Source organism: Notolepis coatsorum (assembly GCF_963971535.1).
Source record: "Notolepis coatsorum genome assembly, chromosome: 7".
Lineage (NCBI taxonomy): Eukaryota > Metazoa > Chordata > Actinopteri > Aulopiformes > Paralepididae > Notolepis > Notolepis coatsorum.
The window spans coordinates 44656163-44680851 of record NC_140171.1 but is presented as its reverse complement, the minus strand read 5'-3'; the positions used below and the strand labels follow the sequence as shown (position 1 = coordinate 44680851).

The 24689-nt window shown below is 41.7% G+C and overlaps 1 protein-coding gene across 1 annotated transcript in view; it reads left to right on the top strand.

The window, feature by feature from the left end:
- septin3 (septin 3) overlaps positions 1-13554 on the top strand; it is a 56048-nt gene extending 42494 nt beyond the window's left edge. The window contains exons 6-10 of the mRNA XM_084319076.1: positions 229-346; positions 1096-1191; positions 9116-9212; positions 11670-11721; positions 11981-13554. Of these exons, the coding sequence (XP_084175202.1) occupies positions 229-346; positions 1096-1191; positions 9116-9212; positions 11670-11721; positions 11981-12110 (493 nt within the window). The 3' untranslated portion in view covers positions 12111-13554. The remainder of the gene's footprint in view (positions 1-228; positions 347-1095; positions 1192-9115; positions 9213-11669; positions 11722-11980) is intronic.
- Positions 13555-24689: the final 11135 nt, after the last annotated feature.

Genomic DNA, 24689 nt, shown 5'->3' with positions numbered 1-24689 from the left:
TGTCTGTCTGTCTGTCTGTCTGTCTGTCTGTCTCTCTCCCTCTCTCCCTCTCCCTCTCCCTCTCCCTCTCTCTCTCTCTCTCTCTCTCTCTCTCTCTCTCTCTCTCTCTCTCTCTCTCTCTCTCTCTCTCTCTCTCTCTCTCTCTCTCTCTCTCTCTCTCTCTCTCTCTCTCTCTCTCTCTCTCTCTCTCTCTCTCTCTCTCTCTCTCTCTCTCTCTCTCTCTCCCAGTCTTCGGCAGCTGGACATGGAGTTCCTGAAGCACTTGAGTCACTTGGTCAATATCATCCCCATCATAGCTAAGTCTGACACAATGACCATTGACGAGAAGCAGGAGTTCAAACAGAGGGTGAGACAGTTTGTTGTTTACTCAGTCAACCTTTTCAGAGCGCCAGTGGCACTGCGGTCAACCATAGCTTTGTTTATGGCTGTTTAACCCTTTCAGGTGTTTATTTGTTTGTTTATTTGTTTATTCGGATCCCCATTAGTTGTCACCTAGGCAACAGCTATCTTTAAAAAATCAATCAAACATTTTAAAATAAAAAATCACATAGTATAAGATTTGAATTTTGAGAACTGAACATGATGTCACCATGGCTACTTGCTATTCTAAATGGACCCACATTTGTTTCCTGTCTAATACAATAACTGACAGGAAACACATTGCTAATACAATAACTGACAGGAAACACATTGCTATGATTGAGATATCAGGAAACTGTAGTTCTTCAAAATTGAGAGGGCAAAGCTATGTGTGTGTGCAAATTAGCACCTTCCACTGCTGATATTTCTGAGCAGAGATTGCTTTTAGCCTGCAAAAACAGAGAGACTTAATCAATTATGCTTTAATCTGGTAAATGAGATTAATGTTGTTTTGTGGAATTTCTCTAGATGTGTTGAGTGAAAGGCTAAGTAAAGATATTCAGAATAAAGTTGTATTGCATGATAACTTCACTTTTCTTTATTGACCTATCTCAAACCCTGCCCTCTTTTCCTCGATCCTCCAATCACAACTGGGCAAACAGGGAAGCAACCGTTGTGATTGGAGGGCAGGGTTTGAGATAGGTCAATTGTCACTATGTTTGTTTTGTCCTGTAGGTGAGGAAGGAGCTGGAGATGTGTGGGATAGAATTCTATCCACAGAAGGAGTTTGACGACGACATGGAGGACAAGAGCGACAATGACAAGATCAGAGTAAGTTATTTTTTTTGCTTGTGCCTAGGGCTGTCCCCGACTAAGGATTTGGATAGTCGACTATGATTGGCCAAAATTTGCCGTTAGTCGACTATAAGTCGACAAAAAATTAAAATTAAAATTAAAAGTATAATATATATATATATATATTTTTTTTATCATTCCATTTGAGCTGTGGGGGTGCTTAATGTCTGAAGGAGTTGACTGAAGGCTTCTTGTCCTCTGCAAAAGCATGCAATTGGTCCACTGATATTTGTCTAGTCTAGTGTGTTCATTAGATGGGTGAAATTCTCTTTCAGTGCCTCTGTGCCTGTTTTCGTAGGCAGTTAGCCTCTGGTATGCATGCCATTAGCGTTAGCCACGCTTCTAGGCCTATCTTCTTTTGGAAAGAATGATGATAAAAAAAAAATTTAAAATTATAAAAAAATCTATATATTTTTTTTATATATATATTTTTTTATTATTTTTTAAACATACACATAAACATAAACATAACAACATACAATTAGATATACAAGCATTAATTAACAGTACAGCTCCAATTAAATCACCATTTGAATAAATGTATTATACAAGAAATATACCTAATACTTGCTATCTAATACCCTACACACATATGCTCTCGCTCGCTCCCCCCCCCCGGACCCCCACTTGGATAATCCATCCATTATCATTCGCTCCTTACCAGGCACTACAATTCATATGCTAGCTTTTATTCTCTCCACCACTTCTAACCACATTGCAATTTTGGATTCACTGACACCTAAAATCCTTGCTGTAGATATTTCTAGATAAATCACATCGAGATTTATTTCCGGTTTAAACCATCGTGATGCTATCAGCTTTTTAGCCGCTGTGATACCTGATAAAACTAATCTCTTTAGCTGTATAGGGACTGCAAACTCAAAAACATCATTCAACAGCAATACAGAGGGGTGTACAGGTATATCCAGAATTAAAAAATTTGATCATTACTGGGACACTTCTTTCCAGAATATATTAACTGGTGGGCAATCCCAGTACATGTGCATAAATGTACCCTCGTCCCCATTTGTACACAAGGAGCATCTGGAGTCTTGTTTAAGTCCCATTCTGTTCAATCTTATAGGAGTCAGGTATGTCCTATGAATATAGTTAAGATTTATTTGTTGATGGTCCGGGTTACGTGACGCAAGTCGAACGTTTGCCCAGGCTTCTTGCCAATCAAAATTTATTTCCAGGTCTGGTATATCCCTCCTCCAGACTGAGTCTAGGGGGAGGATTTCATACGAGGACGTTAGTAATTGATGATAAAAATCTGATACAAAACCTCTCGATGTCTCTCTTTCATAGAAGAATTTGTGGTATCTGTGGTGTTTAATTGGTATCCTTAATGGGACTCCATGAGCCTTCAAACATACCAATAACTGTGCGTAAAAATAATATGTGGATCTGGTGAGATTACATTTTTTATGTATTTCTTCATATATACAAAAGCCCCGTTTGTTGAAAACATCTCCTAATGTGTGTATGCCCTGCTTTTCCCATTTAGGGTATCTTATAGGTTGTTTTCCAATCAGGAGTGCATTGTTATTGAATATGGGAGTATGACTATGCCATTTATGTGGGTTAGAATATTTTTTTTGTGTTTCACGCCATATCCGGATCGCATGAGTAATAATGGGGCCAAATTTCAATTCGCATTGCTTAATTGATAATTTGGTGTATACTATGTCCTGCAGTCTATGTGGTGCTACTATATTTACTTCTAAATTTCTCCAGGATACTGATGCTTGGGAATCAAACCAGGTTGTCAGTGGTCTTAAAGTGTACGCCTTAAAATAGTGGTAAAAATCTGGAAATGCCATACCTCCATTGGCTTTGTTTCTCTGTGCGGTGGATCTTTTTATACGTGGTGGTTTGTTATTCCAAATAAATTTGTATGCGGTAGAGTGTAATTTTTTCCAGTAACCATCTGGAGGGGGTAACGGTAGCATTGAGCTAATGAAGTTGATTCTAGGTAGGACATCCATCTTAACTATTGATACCCGTGCCTGAACTGAGTTTTTAAGTTTTGACCACCTGTCAAAGTCGTATTTGATCTTATTTTGGAATTTTATGTAATTGTACTTCACCGTTTGGCTTATAGTAGGGAATGCTTCAACTCCCAAACATCTAAAGTGTTTAACCATTGGTATTTCTTCTGGAAGGAGTATATTTTTTGCAGGGGCATTAAGTGGAAGGAAAGCCGACTTTGGCCAATTTATCCTAAATCCCGATCGACTGCCAAATTCATCAATCAACTTGAGAAGATGAGGCATTGCGGTGTTAGGGTTTTGCATGAACAGTATTACGTCGTCCGCATATAAACAAATTTTGTGTTGTGTGCCCTTGATTGTGATTGGTTCTATGAATTGTGATTGTCTTATGTATTGTGCTAAAGGCTCTAATGATAAATCGAATAGTCCGGGACTAAGAGGGCAACCCTGTCTAGAAGAGCGTGATACCGGAAAGATTTCGGAGGTGATTATACCTGTTGTAATCATGGCCGATGGGTCTTTGTATAATACTTTAATCATATCAATGAATCCTTTTCCTAACCCCATCCTTTCTAATACTGCCCATAGATAAGACCATTCCAACCTATCAAAAGCTTTCATCGCATCCAGGGACAGCATCGCCTTAGGTGTGGTGTCATCCTTGCTGGCATCTAGTATGTGTAGTAATCGTCTTATATTATCCGTGATCAAGCGGCCTCTTATGAAGCCAGTCTGGTCCGGATGAACTAAAGACGTCATATGCTTTTGGAGTCTGATGGCTAATACCTTAGAATACAGCTTGATATCGGTTCCGAGGAGGCTTAAGGGTCTGTAACTACCGCAATCGGTGGGGTCTTTGTCTTTTTTAAGGAGGACTGTTATGAGTGCAATATTGTCGTTCTTATGGAAGTTCCCCTCCTTGATTGAGTATAAAATCATATTAATTAATAGGGGTCCAATTACGTCCCAACATGAGAGGTACATTTCTGGTGGGATACCGTCTCTTCCAGGAGCCCTACCACTTTGCATTTCAGATATGGCCTCCCTAAGTTCATCTAGTGTGATGGGTGTTTCTAACTGTTTAGCGTCATCCTCTGATAGTTTGGGGAGGTTAATTTGATTAAGATATGTGTCCATTTTGTTTTGATCGAAGGTCGTTTCTGATTTATACAAGTTGGAGTAGAACTCTTTGAATGTCTCGTTGATTTTTTTAGGGTCTGTAACAAGTCCTTGTTGTGCTTTAATGGAATTTATATCTGCAAATTTTGCGTTGACTCTTAACCGCATAGCTAGTAGGTGACTTGGTTTAGAACCCTGAGAGTAGTGCTGTTGTCTTGTGCTACGTATTTGTACTTCAGATTGTTGTTTATAAATGGCGTTAATCTCTTTTTTTAGCACATTAATTTGAGTTTCCAGTCGAACAGAGTAGTTGTATTGTAAAGAAGAAAATAGCGTAGAGTAAAGTGTTTCCAGCTCTGCCAGTTTTGAGCAACGATTCTTGCGTATTTTGGAGGAAAAGCACCCGGTAAAATCCTTGATCAATCCCTTTACCGACATCCATAATATTCTGGGGTCCAGTAGGAATACAGAAAGAGCTTCTTTGAGTTGTGTAATGAATTCCTTGTTATTCAGCAGTATCGAGTTAAATCGCCATCTTGGGGCTCGGGATGACAGTATACCAAATGATCCTTTTAGGAGTAAATAACAGTGATCTGATAGTGCATTGGGTACCATTTCTACGTCATAGTTATGCAAGCTATAACACTGACGAAGGAATATGTAATTCCGAAACATGTTTGTTTCAGGCTGCCATTAAATACTTGAACCTGAGAGTGCTGGTCTAGCTTCACTGCTTCTTTTTTATATAATACTTAATGGGATTTCAGCACCCAGTGTCGAATCTTGAGAGCGCGGTCTAACTTGACATTTCACGTCATAGTTATCAAATAATCTCGGGATGCAAAAACATAATCTATTCTGGAAAGTGTGTTATGTCCTGCAGATCGACAAGAGTACTTCAGAGTCGTGTGGTTGAGTGATCGCCATAGATCATTTACACCTGTATTCTTCGACCAATCCTTTAACGCATTAGATGAATTTTTCTGTTCGTTGGAAAAGGTGGGATAAGATTTATCCATCCCAGGATCCCAAATGGCATTAAAATCCGCACCAATTATAAATGAGTATTCAGGAAGGTCTAACATTGTTCTGGTAAGTGTTGTGTAGAAATTAGCTTCGTACAAATTTGGGGCATATACCGCTACCAACGCTATTTTCCTATTCCTGTGTACAATCTTAGCTATGGTTATCCGACCATCTGCATCAGACCATACTCCCTTCAATTCAATATTCAACTTCCGTTTCACGACTATAGCAACTCCACAGGTTCTCGTTCCAAATGAAGAGTGACTAATGTTATGGTATATGTTGTCCGCTAACGTAGCATTGTCTTCCACTAAAATGTGCGTTTCGCTTAGCAGGGCCACGTCAACCTGTTTGTTTTTCATCAGTGTGAGCACGCTTCTACGTTTATGTTGATTATTTATTCCCCCAGTATTCCATATCATTATATTCAAACTAGCCATAATCTATACATGTTGTTGTGTAGTTGTTAGTAATGCTTCTGGAGTGCGAATCTACAATGGATGTACATCCAACTATTGAGGTCCCGTTGAGAGCCGAGCTCAAAAACATACATATATAAAAATAATCCCCTAAATCCCCTCCCTCAGAGAGTCGTACTGGACTGTGTTCCATAGACACAACCTTCGCGTATAACTCCCTCCCTTAAACCACCGGATTGCCCAAAATGAGCCTTTTAACCTTAACTTTCCTATGCTAATTGCCATAGGATATAAAACGTTCATTCTAATTTAATAGAATGTCACTCATAGAGCGCCTTCCCATTAATGTAATAAAAATAGTGTGAAAAATGAAAAATATACCTCCATTGGTATATTTATTTGAACCTTCTACTAACATGTATATGTTGGAACCTTAAGAAAAAAGAGAGAAAAAAAAGAAGAAAAAAAAATATAATTTTAGAACTAAATTATGCAAATCCCTAAAGCGGTGGAGCAATTGCTTAAAATATTAAAATAACTTTGTCAGACTTATACCTTTAGATGAGGATGAGGTTTTTAAAACCTTGTATGCAGTTCGTCCCCCGACAAGTGTGGGCGTTAAACCGTTATGAGGGTTTATTGAACTTCCATATCTGGTCATTTGCATATACATACCGGATGTTATTGTTCACAGGCCTTCATTGTAGGAGTACAGTGTATTCTAGAAAGTTGTAGAATACCCTTGTATATTTGTAAACACTGATGTTATGTTCCAGAATATTCTTCATGTCCAAGAGTTATGTCCTTCTAGTGTTTTCCAGTATATTCTCATATGACCCTGAACGGTCGGAAGAGGAATCCAGAATGTTCCAGAGTGTTCCCAATGTCAGCGTTAGATTATTGCCTGCACAAAAACCAGAAATCTATAAATATAGTGCCTATCGTTTTCGTATTAAACTTGTTGTACCTCAATGTTGCCTACAGGCTTATTTGCTGTCGCTTTTGTAGTTGAGCCGTGGCAAAGTCATTCCAATAAAGATAATAAAAAATAAGAAGAAGAGATGAATAAGCTTGTCTTCTGAGACGGGCCTATGGTGCGTCCGGCCCCGGTGGGCCGGTATCATGTTGCTTCATGTATTCTTCTGCGTCTTCAGGCGAGCGTAACCCGAATCTTTTTCCATCTTCTCCCACGATGGAGAGGGACGCTGGGTAGCGAAGGCTGGGTTTGAGTTTTCTCCTGTAGAGTTTCTGCAGCACCTCTTTGTAAGGGGCACGTCGGGTTATAGCCTCCCTGCATAAATCCTCGTAGAACGACACTGGTTTGTCATTATATTTCAGTCTCCCCCATCGATTACGTGCTTCTCTGATGATCGTGTCTCTTATTTCTGTTTTACGCAGAGTAGCAATGATAACCCTCGTCTTGTTGCCGTTGGGGTCCTGTGTACCGATTCTATTACAATGGTCCACTAACGGCACTGTGGGGAGGATTTCTTTACCTAGAATATCAGCTAACACTGCTGGAAATGTGTCGTCTGTGCATTTGACTGATTCATCCAATCCCACAATACGGATATTATATCTACGGTAGTGACGTTCGGTCTCGAGCAGCCTCTCCATTGCTTTCTCTTCGTTGTCTTGTATTTTCTTCGAAAGCGCTTTGTCCACCTGTTGTATCTCCTCCGCTAGCTCCATGAATCCATCGTGAAATGCTTTCTTGTTCTCCTCGACTTTCAATGTGATTTCGACCACAGTGTTTTCCACTGCAGTAATACGCTCGGTTTGATTTGCGGCCGCTGTTATAACCTCTTCGAATTTAGCATCGATGTGTAATTTGAAGGCGTCGATGTGTAATTTGAAAGCGTCAGCCTTGGCGTCCGCCTTGACGTCCGCTTTATCCATCCCATCCTTTATCAGGTTAGTCAGAGACTTGAAATCGGGTGGTGTATTCTCCATGCCTGTGTCAGTTGAGGTTGTAGGAGCGTTGGGAGCCGCGGCGGTATTGTCGGATATTTTCTTCTCAATTTCCACTGCTTTCCCTTTCACGAAGCTCGTCCCCGCCGGTGCCGTTATATTGTCGTCTGCTATCTCCCTCCCGGGGCAAGCCGTCATCGGGACCGTTATATTATCAGCTGCTGTCTCCCCAACGGGGCAAGTCAACACCGGTGCCGTTGTATTGGCCGCTGCTATATCCCTCGCTGAGCGTGTCACAGCCGGGTCCGTTGTACTGTCTACTCCGTGTCTCTTTCCAGTCTCTTTCTTTTCCTTTGGTCCCATATTGAATCTTTCTTTCTGTTGATATAGTTAGTAGAAGGTCTTTTATTTTTTTCACTTTTTCTCCCATTTTCTATATTTTCTCCCATCCCAATTTCGTATCATCCAATTCAACCCTCCCCTGTCACGGACGCTGTTTCTTGCCTCCCACAAGCCGGCTGCAATGTGGACTAAGTCATACATAGCACAAGCCCCCTCCGGTACTTGAGGTAACAGCAGTCGCATCTTTTCACCTGCGCAGCTCGATCTCTCAGTGGCGAGGAGTAACGTGTGGGAGGCTCACGCTGCCCCCGACACTTCCTGATTCTACTGCGCAGGCGCACCAACCGACCTGTAGGAGTCGCTGTCCACAACGCCCGATCCCCACCCATCAGTTTCCCACCCCCTAATACGGCCAATGTGTATTAGTACGGACGACCAGCTAAACTGAAAGCAAATGTGGAGCGCTGGGCTCGAACAGGCGAGCCCAGCGTCTCCAGCATTTCATGGCAAGCGCCTTGCCCACTACGCCACGTAGCCGCCCAGTTAGTAGAAGGTCTTATTTAATATATACGATGAGGTTTAAACACTTTAGTATTGTGCAAATAAGGTTTTGAAGCGAAATTGACGTTAACGGGAGCGGATCGTTGACCAAACGTGTCCGCTACATATCGTTCTCAAACCGGAAGTTTATATATATATATATAATTTTTTTGACTAAGAGGTTGGCAGTCGACTACGGCTCCTTTCGACCGATTAGTCGACTAATCGACTAATAAGGGTCAGCCCTACTTGTGCCACATTCTGTCATATGCATGACTTGAATCAACAGAGTATTCATACACTCCTCTCAATGATAATAAGATTGGGAAAAGTCTAAAATATTAAGCTCAAGCTACAATGCCGCCCACAAATGATTTGAGATCCCAGAAAAAAAAACAGAACTGTAATTCAAATGACTTTGCCAATGAATTGCCACTGCCTCTCATTGGAGCCGATATGTCAGGGTCTCTTGTGTGTATGTTTCACTTTGTGAACCTTGTAAAGTTTTTCTCTGTACATTAATCCTTGTTTTAACATCTCCATTCACAGGAGGCAATGCCCTTTGCTGTGGTGGGCAGTGACAAAGAGTACCAAGTGAATGGTAAACAGGTTCTGGGCAGGAAGACAGCATGGGGAGTGGTAGAAGGTAGGTTTATGGGCCAGGCCCCCATTATTGACAACAACCCTGACCTTTTTCTGCACTCTAAACAGTACAGATTCAGATTCAGATTACTTTATTCACCATATTGTAGTACAAATGGAACGTGATTCGACATTTACAGTGCTTTTTTTTCACAATTAACACTTTGAATGCCGACGACGACTATTCTCGTCTCATCAGACCCCCCGTTGAGTGCCGACGACGTGTATTGTCGTTTGATTTTTTTATTAGCGATCTGAATTCATATTTCATCAACCGAGTCTCCCGTTGGTACAGCAGACTCTCTAGGAGCTCAGATGGGAAAAAACCGCCCCCTATCGTCTATCCCTGTGTAACTGCAGGTCAGTCGATTAGACTGGGAGATCCCTGTGGGGGTGGCCAACTGGCTCCATTGTGCTGGCGAGCCGTCTGATGATGAGGGATCTGATCGCGAGATGGAAAGCAGCCTGGAATATATATTTACAGCAGCCAATAATCAATCAATAAACGCGATCGATATTTGGAATGGCGATCAGGAATTGGAATAATCTTTTTGGATAACATCTGATCTAAGGTAAGGAGTCTATGTTACCAGTTTTAGGATAATCAGACCTGTATTCACTGAGATAACAGCGTGTCCCGTATGTGTGTATGTGTGTGTGTGTGTGTGCGTGATCTTGAGGAAATGGATAATAGATTTTTCAGCCCACCTCTATAGCGTGCATAAGTACACATATACTATCGATAATCTAGCGTTTATTTGAAAACTATTCATAAATAGGCAGACAAATGACAACGTGTCTAGTGTATTCGAGAATATTCCAATAAATGCCGTTTATGGGGGAATCTTTCAATTTTCCGGAAATTTTCGAGAGAACGATAGCTTTTCGAAATGCTATAAAAAGGATATGAACCGATTAAAAAAATATCCGTTTCGACAATGTTGACTGCAAACAAGTCATTGATAAGCGACGGGCAGATTAGACACATAGCCATAATTTAAAACATAGATTAGGCGTTTTTAACGCTAACATTGAAGTGGATGATGGCATTCAACGGGGTAAAAAGGTAAACAAGGTCGGCACTGATAGTGTTAAGAACAACACAACAGTAAATAAATAATTATAAAGTGCAAAACAGGACAGAACAGTGAGACAACAATAAGACTGTAAAGTGCAGTGGTTCGGGACATGGATACAGTGCAGCACAAAGTTCAAGTCCAGAAGTCCAGCCCTAGCAGCTCGCCATAGAGGTGGGGGGCGCGGAGGGGGGGGGGGGGTGGAGCAGGGGGACACCTGACTTGTTTACCAGGCGAGCTGCTGAGGGGGAGAAACTCAGTCTATGGCGGGACCTAAGTGTCTTGGGCAGCCGTAGCCGCCTGCCGTGGGGGAGCATGGTGAAGAGGTTGTGACCCGGGTGGGCAGGGTCTGCCATGATCTTCCTCGCCCTTCTCAAGGCCCTGGTGGAGTGTAGGGACTCGAGGGAGGTAAGGGAGCAGCCGATCACCCTCTCCGCCGGGCGTATCACCCGCTGCAGCTTGGCCTTGTCCCTGACCGTGGCTGCAAGGAATCAGGTGATGATGGAGAGAGTGAGGATGGACTGGATGATGGCGGTGTAGAACTGGACCATCATAGTCCTCGGCAGCCTGAACTTCCTCAGCTGACGTAGAAAGAACATCCTCTTCTGGGCCTTTTTGTTGAGAGCGATGGAATTTAGCTCCCATTTTAGGTCCCGGGAGAGTGTCATGCCGAGGAAGCGGCAGGACTCCACAGAGGCCACCAGGGTGCCTCCCAGAATGATCGGGTGGGGGGGGCTTCCTTCCGCCTGAAGTCCACCACCATCTCCACTGTTTTCTGGGCGTTGAGGTCCAGGTTGTTGCAGCTGCACCAGCTCTGCAGCCCCTCGATCTCCCTCCTGTAGGCAGACTCATCCCCCCTGGATATGAGACCCACTAGGGTGGTATCGTCCGCAAACTTCAGGAGCTTGACCGAGGGATGCAGAGAGACGCAGCTGTTGGTGTACAGGGAGAATAGTAGTGGGGACAGAACGCAGCCCTGTGGGGAGCCAGTGCTGATGACCTTGGGATAAGAGATGTTGATTCCCAACTTTACCTGCTGTGTCCTGTTAGTCAGGAAGTCCGTTATCCACCTGCGGGTAGAGTCCGGCACATGCAGCAGGGACATCTGATGCTCCAGGATGTGCGGGAGGATGGTGTTGAAGGCCGAGCTGAAGTCCACCAACAGAATCCTGGCCTAGGTTCCTGCAGTGTCCAGGTGTTCCAGGATGTAATGCAGAGCCATGTTCACAGCATCGTCCGTGGAACGGTTGGCTCTGTACGCAAACTGCAGTACAGAGTGACCTATCTCAAACCCGCCCTCTTTTATTGATCCTCCAATCACGACACTGCGGAGAGATTCAGTTGCATGACTAGTTCTTTATCCCTTGTTTTTTCTTCTGTTGCAGTTGAAAACTCCAACCACTGTGAGTTTGCTCTGCTGAGAGATTTCCTAATCAGGTAAAATAATCAATCAAACCCAAACCCATGATAATCGTGGCGCTCCAGTAAGGGGATACATATCTATTGCATTTAGTGTGTGTATTTACTCTCTCTCTCTCTCTCTCTCTCTCTCTCTCTCTCTCTCTCTCTCTCTCTCTCTCTCTCTCTCTCTCTCTCTCTCTCTCTCTCTCTCTCTCTCTCTCTCTCTCTCTCTCTCTCTCTCTCTCTCTCTCTCTCTCTCTCTCTCTCTCTCTCACTCCCACACTCCCCCACCCAGGTCTCACCTCCAGGACTTGAAGGAGGTCACCCACAACATTCACTATGAAACTTACCGTGCCAAGAGACTCAACGAGAATGGAGGTCTGCACCAAATATCCTCCAATGGCACTCAAGAAAGCAACCTGTAATTAGTTAGTTAGGGAAAGAAGTAGAGAGAGAGAACCAATACAGTGCAATGAAGCTGATTGATGAATCTGTTGTGTCATCAAGGCATCACTGCATGCTTGGAACCTTGTGTTTCTGTGGAAATCATAGTAATTCAGTCATGGGGGGAATTACCAGGAACCTCTCAATTAGATCACGATTCAAATGTTACACTTAATGATGAAAAATCTTGTAAATTGATACAAGAAGAACAACAGTTGCAAAAGGTTGAATCAATAATAATCACATGAATCGATTATTTCGATTTAATTTAATCTCATTCCAAATGTCTACCATATTTCTCTACACTCCTCTCTGCAGGTCATCCCTCCACATCCACATCATAGGCCCCTCCTAGAAATGAAAAGAGCAGTTCCTCCTATAGTCAACAAAAGCAGATATCGTTTAAGCTTAAAGGCCAACTTGCAGGTTGTATTTTTGTTCAATAAACAATGTGACTAGGCCAACGCTGACTTTCATGAAGAGAAATTGACCCAGTTTTAGCATTTTTATCAAACATTTTGTTGACCAAACCACAAGCTCCACGCACATGCATATTTTAATTGCATGTTTCATAGCGTGCGTGTGTCATCTTAATGCTGACGTCACATCAGGGGCAGGGCAGCAGGGGCTCTGAGACTCACAGGCAGGTAGTGGCAGGAAGCAGAGCCTTGCTACTACTAGCCGAGGAGTGATGAATGAAAATGTATCTGTTTCACCTAACACTATTGTTCCGTGATCATAGCCATTCATCTCTAAAGCTAACCACTATTTGTAACAGCCACAACCACGTTACCATATTTGTAATAATGTAAATCATTGCGTCGTTGTACATATTGTGTATGCAACGTTAGCAGCTAACGTAGCTTAGCTTGGTAGCCGCCGTTCTTGAAACTCCTAACAAAGCCCGAATTAAAATGGTTCTCTCCTCTTTGTATACCTTTGTCCTCACAAGTATTCTGCCAGGGAACTTATGGACACGACAATAGTAGTTATAAGGTGTTTGATCATTGTGTCGTTGTACATATACACCGTGTGCAGCTAAAGGGGCTATCCACCGAGTGCAGCTAAAGGGGCTATTGTATCAACATGCCGCAACGTGTAGCTAACGTAGCTTGCATGATGCGTGTGCAGTGCTTTGCCCCACAGGACCTACACATTTTACTCGTTCCCAAAACTCTTTTACATGCACGACAGTAGCCATAATGCTAACGTTAGCGGGGTAACGTTAGCCAGAGCGATATAGCCAGCTTGGTACTATGACCCGGGGATCAGGCGACAGCCCACAGACCAGTAGCGCTGCTGTACTGAACAACAGGCTGCCTAGTGGTAAATGTAGTTCTTTTTTTTACGACATTAAAAACATTATAACTATCTTTTTTCAACCAGTTGTAGCTGGTCCATCAAAGTCTCCGACGATTAAAGCCATTTGCGTCTTGTCCATTTGGATCAAGGAAATAGCTTTCTGCACTCGTCAAAACTCCTTGTAGTGGATCAGAAGTAGGGGAAAGATACCAGATGTGACGTCATGGCCCTGATAGCTCTGATAAGCTTTTTAATTTGCTCGTGCATGTTATTCGTGCGTGGACCTTTTTAACCATTTCTGAGTGGCATTTCCGACGTCAAATGGAAAAAAATTAATAATGAAATTATATACCAATGATGTAAACTACCCAGAATTGATCAGTAGGATTTAACCTGCAAGTTGGGCTTTAAGAAGTGCCACCATAGTTTTTGTGCTCAGTGCCCTGCCATGAGGTGGATACAAATAAGAAATAAATAACATTTGAATTTGGTGGATACATTCTTTTATATATATATATATATATATATATATATATATATATATATATATATATATATATATATCATTACATCTGTCTCAGTATATTGATATATGCATTTTGACAAAGGTAAGGATTTGCTGCGATGATTTCATTTTTTTTTATAATTATAGCAGTTATGTGTGGGACATTCCCCATGCGCTGCATTTTCTTTAATGATCTCAATCACAACTGCCCGACTAGCTAAACACTTATTTCGGCTAAATAAAATAACGTAAACATTTAATTAATGAATAAAATAAAGTATAATTTACAGCTGCATGATGTTCACTGAATAGGTTGACTGCAGTATGTGTGGCTTGTGATAAGTCATTTGAGAATTGGAAGCCTAGTTGCATGTCAGGAGTGCTTCACGACCATAGCTTCACTGTATTTGACCAAATGTCTTCCAGAAAGAGATTGCTTTTCTCAATGCTTTTTCTCAAGACAATACAGTTTAGGTGGCTTTGATGCACGGTGGTGGGGCTCAGAGGAAATGAAAACTACTTGTGCAAATAATCTTTTGTGGTGCTCATTATCACAAGGTTGATGCTACTCTTGCAATAGCATCAGAAAACAATGAAGGAGTTCTAAAATGTATAATGCAATAGCAGTGCTCTTTTCTCTAGGGGCCCCACTTTTGTTTGTTTTGATTTGATTTGTGGGTTCTTGTGTAGGCTAATATTTCAGAATTTCCCATTTTTTTCAGACTAACCCACAAGCCCATAGATATATACCACTAGATGGCTCAAGGCGGAGTCTCCCGCGTACTTCACCGGTGGCCATCTTGCAAGGGTGGACTACTGCTTTAACTCTTTGATGGCCAAACCCGAGTAAAGTCGGGTTATCTCGTCAACCGTTGAGTGCCAGAAACTCGAGTATACTCAGGGTTTGATCCTTTGATCTTTTCCTTTGATCCGTGTTCTATACGGTCAGCCAGAGCCCTCTAGGTGATCTGCCTACGTTGGAATTGCAATGACGATCGAATCTCACCGGGTGGCAGTATCGCCTACCTTTTGAACTGGGAACTGGGGATATCACTTGTCTTGTGATCCACTGTTTCTGCCTAGGAGTGGATCACAACATAGCAGTCGGTGGAAGATTTGGTGCCTCAGAGCTATTATTTCCCGTATGGTAGCCATGCCCAATATACACGAGTAATTGCGATCTCCATGGGATCGACTGGGATTTATTTATTTTGGAGTACCTTCTGACTGAGGTAAGGTATATCTTAGGTAACCTGCTGGTATTTTATTTACGTAAAACATGCTTCTGTACCGATCACAGTGTCGTAGTTTACCAGACGTAAAACTTGCTTTTGGTAACGATCACAGTTTTGAGTTAAAACGACTGCCCCCCCTTGATTATTTTGTGAAGACACATATGTACATGGTATATACCTTTGATTTGGGACTATTTTGGGCTTCAGGCGATCAACCCAGGGTTTCCGTTAGAAAAAATTGTTGCCGGCCTCAGTGTTCAATCTACCGGTCAAATGAGAGAAATTCCGGTCAGAGTTTATTGAGCTTAAAAACAATTGATAGGCAGGCTATATAAAGAATGACATCCTCAAGGCATGTAGATTTATAATATTTTAACTTAAAACTAGGCTACTTTTGCGTATACAGTCATTATATTCCAAATAAAATAAGTCCTGAGACTCCGTGCTGCTGCTGACTTTAAATCAAATAGGTGTCTGTGGGCAGTCGGCCCGACATTAATAAACAGCAGTCTGTTATAATCAAATTTTTATGAGCTAACGAATTCCGTTATATTGGACATTTGTATTAATTATATCAAGCGAAGAACTGAGAAATTTGGCAGAGAGAGACGGCAACATTATCGTGGGTTTGCGTGATGAATCTCCACCTCCCAACGACTTATTTGCGAGAGTATGCCACTGCAGAGCCGCAGATTCAGCTGTTTTCAGGCCCTATCTGGGGACCGCTCAGCAGCGCCCCCCACCCAACAGCTGAATTGCCAATGGCTGAATTGGAGTATTGCAGCTGGTGGGTTCTGTGGCTCTGCAGCTGCATGCACTCGCAAACCCAGCACTAAGCTCGTTGTCATTATTAGACCTGCTTGGTGAAGCAACGATGAAACAAATGTAATGATTGTTTCGTTCATCGCATAGGCTATTTAATTTGAGCCTATTTTAATACAATTCAAATAATCAAATTGTGCTTAGAGGGAATTATTTTCACCGGACATTATGACCGGAGAGATTAAATATCTCGGACTTCAACAGATTTTGCCGGTCAAATACCGGTAATTACCGGCTAACGGAAACCCTGGATCAACCAGAACGATTTTGGCTTATTGCATATAATGTGTCATATCTCGCGATCTATGGAAAAAGACTGGATTATTTTGGAAATCGGGCGATGTTTAGCATGTAGCGTGTAACAAACTACAGTGTGTAGAAATGAACTGATTAGTCAGTAATGGACTATGAACAATGCCTGTAAATAGAGCCATACTATTGTCTCCATAGCTATAATACAGAACACACGATGGGTCTGCAAACATCGCTAAAATGGTCATTAACGCTGGCGCCAAACACTGCAGATGGCGAAAGCTGGTGGCCGTCAAAGAGTTAACGTGATGATCTGCACAAACAAAAATACTCTTACTGTAACTTGCTGAAATCTTGACGGATTTACAAACGGTTTGGTTTATTACAAATGTTATTAACTCTTTGACGGCCACAAGCTATCCCCATCTGCACTGACTAGCGCCAGGTTTTCTTGACCATTTTCATGATATTTATTGATATTTATCTATTGTATATTCTATATTATAGTTATGGAGACAATAGTATGGCTCATTTGACAGACATTATTTCTAGTCCAACATGTAAAAAATAGTTTGTTTCTACACACTGTAGTTTGTAGTTTATTACACGCTAAACATCGCCCATTTCCAAAATAATCCAGTCTTTTCCCATAGATAGCGAGATAAGACGTGTTATATATGCAATAAGCCCAAACCGTTCTGGTTGATCCCCTGAAACCCCAAATACTCCCAAATCAAAGGTAAGACACTGTGATCATTACAGAAACATGTTTCAGGTTCGGTAAAATAGACATAGGGGGTCCTTACCTTAGCCAGAAGGTACTCCAAAAAGAATAATTCCAATGATCCCATTGGCGATCGCGATTACTCGTTTATATCAAGAATCAAGAGGTTTATTTGTCACATACATACCAGGGCATACAGTGAAATGCGGGTGGTCATGCCCGCATTGATTGTGCAAAATACAATAATAAAATAGGCATAGAAAAAATTTAATAGGTAAGACACAAGATATGCATGGTAAAAAAGACATGCTAAGTTCCTGAGAACTGGTTCCTATTATACACTACTATACAATATACAATTTTAACTCTTTAACTCTTAAAGTATCTAAACTATACTATACATTACCTCCTTCCTTTAAAGTGACTTTCTATTTTTTAAAGTGACATTTTGTTTAAAGTGATTGTTTTAGCGGTTGCCGCATGAGTCTTGTGTGTGTGTGTCTGTGTGTGCTCATGTGTAGTGTACTTGTGAGTGGAGAGTTCAGTGTTCAGTGTTCTGATGGCCTGGGGGAAGAAGCTGAGCCGGAGTCTCTCTGTTCTTGCAGCGTGTGACCGTAGGCGCTTGCCTGACCACAGCAGCTTGAACAGGCTATTGTTGGGGTGGTGGGGGTCTTTCATAATTCTGCAGGCTCTGGATTTGCACCTCCTGTTATATAAGTCCTGCAGGGGTGGTAGTGCAATACCCGTACTCCCGTAGTATGCTCTGCTGAGCGCACCACTCTCTGGAGTGCGTTCATTATATAATTTCCTCATGTTTACAGGAAGCTATAGGTTTTGAGGCGAGCAGATCTCCTAGCGATTGCTCTGCAAGAGCTCCTCCCCCTCAGAGCGAGTCTTGACAGTTCAGTCCAGTCTCTACTGATCCCTTTCTATCAGAGTTCAAAAGGTAGGCGATACTGCCACCTGGTGAGATTCGATCGGCATTGCAATTCCAACGTAGGCAAACGAGCCAGGGACACCTAGAGTGATCCAGATGAACATTTAGAATGGGGATCAAAGGAAAAATATCAAAGGATCTAAAAACGTATTATTACGTTTTTGGCGCTCAAGCGTTGGCGGTGAAACACGTAATAGTATGTGTTTGGCCGTCAAAGAGTTAACGTGGCTATGATTCTCACGTGGAAGAATGTTTTTTATAATTGTTTTTTTTCATATCAAAGTCCATTATAAATATGCAGTATGATAACTACATCTCTGACATTTTTAACAAACCAAACGGTTGAAAATGTATCAAGCTATGGTTATTTCAATAGTACATGCACCATAGACATGCATGAAATCTAACACATTATAATTCTTCATGCGATGTCTTGTGCCATGCCATGCCAATGTGAGCATTCAAAAGCTCTTTTGTGCCAATGCAATTTTGAGATCAACTTCCTCCTCCTCTCCACTGGGTGTCAGTGCTCTGCTATATTCCATAAGTGACTCAACAGACCTGAGTCCTGTCCTGCAAGCGCTTGGCCAGCCGTGTTCCCTCCTCAGATTGGCTGGGTGGATTTCTTTGCCATTTATGCTCATATCCATCCAGGCCAGTGTTGTTTTCTGATGAGGTTTACAGGGTTCAGGTTCATTTATTGTTTCAGGTACTGACTATAGACGGTTTCCACTGGAATTCTGTTGCTATAGGGAACTATTTGGACCCAAATGTATTTCCTGTCAGTTATTGATTGATTGAATGATTGAAAACTTTGTTAACAGATTGCAGAATGGGTACAATACAGTACAGCTCAATACAAACAACTGCTAAGAGGATGAAGACCAGAAAAATACTTTCGTCTTGTTTACATAAGGGTCCTCCATTTTCAATTCATCAAGACATTTATGACATACAAGACATACAAATATACGGTACTGTGTAAGAAAGAGAGAAGATAAAAGATTGCATCAGCCAACATTGCAACAGGAAATAAACTTGGGTCCTTTTAGAATATTATTGTTGTCACTTATTGTTGAGACCGTCTATAAGGGGAGTCATATCAAATTCAAGTTTACATGAAGTCGTTAGTGACTGCAGATATGTACTCACGAGTACCAGAGTAATCATTCCAAATGAGCCAATTTATCACTTCATGTTGTGTTTACCTAACGTTAGGTCTCTTCAGGAAATCAACCTTCATAGTGGCTTGTTATGCACTGTTTTCAATAGAGCACAGATATTCCCAGAGTACAAGCAAATACATCTTTCAATATACAGTATATCAATATTTGGGATCTAAATTGTATCCTGTCCCTAATAACCCCAACATATTTTATACTATCATACATATCGTGTGAGTTTGATATGATACCATTTGGTGTCTGTTCACAATATAGTTATAGTGTGGTTTTACTGATACAGAATACGTAATCACTCAATTTCTACCCAGTGTTTCAGATGCCGTGCATGCCAGTAGCCACCTGCTCACTCCAGACATACAGCCAGCCAGTCAGTTCACACAACAGTGCCAGTGTGGGCATTCTTTGCATTTAATAGCCTACACATTTTTCTCAACATTGTTGTGATACTTTGAGATGTAATTTCAGTGTTATATTAAGTTATTTATAAATTCATGTATTATTTATTGTAATTTATTCTTTATTTAATAAAGGTACTTTTTCCATCTTTCGTGAATGAATCAAGGTTTTGAACTCTTTGTCTGTATAGTGGTGTTGGGGGGAAATTACATACGTAGGTATTTGTTTGGCCATGGCTGTTACCTGAAAGAAGTCTTCAGATTTATGAGCTGTTCAGAGTTATCCCCCTTTGTGAGATAATCTACCTAATCTAAATCTACCCAGATTATAAATGTTCTTTTTTCTCCCTTTTGGGTGTGGGGGAGGCCAGGGATGGGAATAATTAATCTAAAATGTGTATGTGCTTAGTTACACCGACCAAAATGGCTTAGGGGGGGGGGGGGGTTATGTTCCACAGGCTCACGGAAGTAGTATACGATAGTTGAAAAGATACAAAATATGGTACGCCTGGGAGTAATACATAGGTTTTTAGGATGTGCCTGAATTGGCAGATCTGATACTTATGGAGTCGGCGGTTCTAGATTCAAGGGGCCAAGTACTGCTGAAGCATTTTCAGCTTCCATCTTGGAAAAGCCAACTAAAAACCTGAGAGACCTTGCAGGACTGTAAAAGGGTACTGTACCCAGGGGCGTAGCTGGGGGGGGGTAGCTTAGGATGATTCCAAGGGCCCAGCACTGGGGGGGGCCCCCCAAAAAAAGTTTTTTTTTTTTTTTTTTTTTTTTTTTTTTACTAGACATCACTCAGGTGTATTATTGATGCTTTCATTGATACTATGTTTGTTTCTGAAGTGTGTGTGTGTGTGTGTGTGTGTGTGTGTGTGTGTGTGTGTGCATAGGCGCCCACTTAACGGAGCAGACGATGCACGGGCTCCAGGACTATTGAACTTGGGGGAGCAAGCTTGTCTCTTTGCTCCCTCACTTTTTGATCATATCATATGATATAAATATCCCCCCCAATATATAAATCTTATCGAACCATAACTACGTAATTTCAATCAAATTAATAATACGCAATGACACTTAATAGCAAGTTTTTAAGTTTCCAAAGATTGTGTGACCCCCCCACTTTAATGGTTTGATCCAGTGCCCACGGGCCACGGTTCGTCGGCATGACGTATACGACATGTTGCTTGGGGGAGGCGGCTTTTTCGAAAGCGTTTGAAAAATTCAGGCTGGATATTGGATAACATTGTGACTCGTGAGGATTATTCTTCGGCGTTTACATCAAAATGGAGCAAATCATCACTTAGTCGCAAACAGATTGAAACTGAATATTTCTCGTATGGTGAGCCTCGGCACTGCTGCACCGAGTGAATCCAGAGATACAGGATGGTGCGCAGGCGCTGTGATCACCCAACGGCGGAAATAATGCCGCTTTGAGCAGTTTATAAAAAAATATTAAAAATATTTATTAGCAACGCCGAGCTTTCAAACCATCCCGTATCTCTGTGCGAACCCCTCGTGCAACTGTGAGCACCTTTGTAATGTCTCTGTGATACTTGTATAACGAACGGTTCGGCCAGAACCAGTCCTTCATGGTAAATCTTAGGTTGGTTTCCCATTGAGGAGCAAGTGACTGTGGATTCACTCGGTGCAGCACATAGTCACGAAAGGGGACCCTGATGTAAACAAGACAAACGTCTTTCTCTGGTCTGCATCCCCTTAACAATTGTGTGTATTGAGCCGTACTGTATTGTACCCATTCTGCAATCTGTTAAATAAAGTTTTCATTCATTCAGCCGCCGCGCTCACTGGGGCTATTGATAGCGTCAATTAGTTGTTGTTGTTGTTGGTGCTGCGGATGTGAACGGGGCTGGAGGGGCTTTGGGAGGATGGGAAAGTTATTATTATTATTATTATAATAGTAATTGGCTATCATACGTGCCTAGCTAGCGTTAGCTAAAAGAGCCCTCGCAGTGAAGTTATTATTATTATAGCTATCATACTGCAATATAAACTGAGTTTTATAGTGAAAAGAGCAGCTTTATTTTGGTCAAGATTGAAGGCTCTATATTGCAGGAAATTGCACATACAGGTGTTCATTAAATGTAAAAGAATCTGCCGTGGAGGGGGTCGTGCCGGACCCCCTCCAAACCACCCCTTGCAAAAAAAAAAAGAATAAAAAAAATGTAAAAAAAAAAAAAAAAAAAAAAAAAAATTGCACCCCCACTTTCAACTATAACTAGGCGGCCATGTGTGTGTGTGTGTGTGTGTGGGTGTGTATGTGTGTGTGTGTGTGTGTGTGTGTGTGTGTGTGTGTGTGTGTGTGAGATATATATAGAGAGAGGGGGGGCTTTGGTAGACTATTGCATTGGTCCATTCATTGAAGATGAACGCAATGCGACATCCTTTACTAGGCTCACCCACCAACAGTGCAGGTGCTGAACTGCTGATCCAAATGTATAGGTAAAAACCATATTATGCGTTTTCATCAATAAAAAAATGTAAAAAAAAAAATCCGCTCGTGCGCTTACGCGCGCTCCCATTGAGTGGGGGCCTACAAATACATTATTTCATGGGGCCCAGAATCTGGAGCTACACCCCTGACTGTACCTATTATGCCTAATTAGTATGGATTACTTTTACGAATCACTTAGTAATAAAAGCAATTGTTATAAGTTACTATTTTAAGTAACATACAGTTACACTACCATAAGGCTTTGTATACTTGTAGATTTTTAGAGGTTGAGCCTAGTTTCTGAAACGTTGGACTGTGCAAGTCTTTTTATTGTAAAACTGTTCAAAAATAGTAAAGAATAGTCCAGCATATCCAGGCAGATATAGGTCATACACGGAGGGGGATCTCATAAAGTCCAGGGGCTTACGTGGGGCAGGGTAGTCAGACAGGCGTGGGTCGTAGATAGTAACAGGTTCTCAGACAGTCCAGGGAGTAGAGGAGTAGTCAGGCAGGCGGAGGTCATACACAGGATCCAGGGCCACGAGAACAGGATGCGGAGCCAGGTAGAGGACTGAGGGAAAAGGACAATACAGGGTTAGACAGGGATAACGGAATAATCTACTAACGAGCGCTAAATACTAGGACTGACTGGAAACACAAAGTTATAATCTGGCAGCATGATGACATCTGAGCCAGGGCTATAGATGACATCAGCAAGCAGATGTCAATAAGCTGCTCCTCTGGCTCCCACACACCTGAACTCCATACCTGTAACTTTGGGAGAGTAGACAGGCAGTGACAGAGTAGACAAATTAATTAATAAATAACAAGCAAGCAAGGGTCACATCAGACTGTGTAATCAGTGTAATCACCAGTAGATTCCAAAACACTAGGCTTGTTCTGAATGGCTTGCTTAAATACTTAACCTGCAAACATAAGACTGTTCTGACAGCACAATATTGAATAAAACAACGTATATCAACTACATATGAGATTCACACAGGCATTGCCATGTTATAAACTGTTGCCAGAGAGCTGACCGGAGTATAGGTGAGGCTTTGTGTAGAGTGATCTATGTTTACCCTCAATATTAATTTCAATGGACAATGGTGGAAATTAATTCAAATAAAATACTTGTCATTGACAGATTGGAAATGTATTTAGGCTTGCTGTCAGCCTATGCGCAAAAGCAAGTTTTTTCAACAAATGTCTTAGTTGAAAAAACGTTCTCACTACACAAGTATAGCATAATGACAGAGTTAAAACTGTATATTGTACATAGGACCAGTGCCTTCTCAGGAATTTATCATGTCTATTTTTATCATGCACATCTTATGTCTTCTTATTACCTGTTTTTTTATGTCTATTTTATTATTAGTATTATTGCACAATCGATGCAGGCATGACCACCCACATTGCACTGTATGCCCTTGGCTGGTATGTATGTGATAAATAAACAGACCAGGCTGCAGAAACAAATTAGTGGGGGGGCATAAAATGTTCTCGGGGGGGCACAATGGTTTTTCAACACAGGTTCCCTTTTATACGTTTCAGCTGGGACAACGGCGCTGTGGCTTGCTTGGCGCTGCCCACGGTGCTGAACTAAACAGCAGAGAGGCAATTGAAAAATCAAATTTCTCTCTATCTTAAGAACATTCACTTATACAAAAACAGACTGAACTGATATATATAACAGACCTGCTGGGGCAGCGGACTGAGAGCAGGGGACACAGACAGGCTGGATAAGATGGTCAGGAAGGCCAGTAGCGTGGTTGGGGTGGAGCTGGACGCCCTAGCGAGGGTGGCGGAGAGGAGGAGCCTTGCTAAGCTCCAGGCCATCAGGGAAAACCCCTCCCACCCACTATACACAGACTTGGCTGACAGGCGGAGCATGTCTTGTTATAGGCTCACACTACCTAAATGCAGCACTGAACGGCACAGGAAGTCCTTCATTCCGACAGCCATCAGACTATACAATGCATCACTGTGCCTCACTGCATCACTGAGGACAGAGTGACAGTTACCATCTTCCTGGACTCTTACTTTTTAAACAGCACTGTGCAATATTACACCTACTGTAGACTTCAGTATATTTTTACTGTATTTATTTACTGTATCTTTTATTCTATTTTTATTCTATTTAATTTTATTCTTAGGCCATTTGTTTTGTTATTCTTATTTGTGACTTGTTCTGTCTAAATGTTTAATGTTGAGTGATTTGGAGTGTCAAATTTCCCTCAGGATAATACATTTCTATTCTATTATTACGTAACCATTGACTACAGGAAGGCTCGTTATCTGGTCAATGCTACATAATAAAGAGACAGCAGCCAAAGTACCTAAATAAAGAATATTTAATTTATAATTACCATGGTTTTGTAATGGAAATGAACATCAAATAATAAACAGACAAACACAGAACTATACAGACAGGATCAGCACCAGACGGAAGGGATGACAGACTACTTATACATAAGGGAATGACGAGACAACACACACCTGGGGTAATGGTAATTGGGTACACCTGGGGGAGAACAATGGGGACTACACACCATGACAGAGGACTACATCTAGACATGACAACTCACATTAGGAGCGCCTGATCAGGGCACAAACATACCCCCACATAACACCCCCCCCTCAAATTTATGGCCATAACCCCAAAGTGAAATGGGGAAATGGACATAAACAAGGAAAACCGTACATAAATAAATAAAGGGGAAGAAAAAAAAACATATAGCGGTCG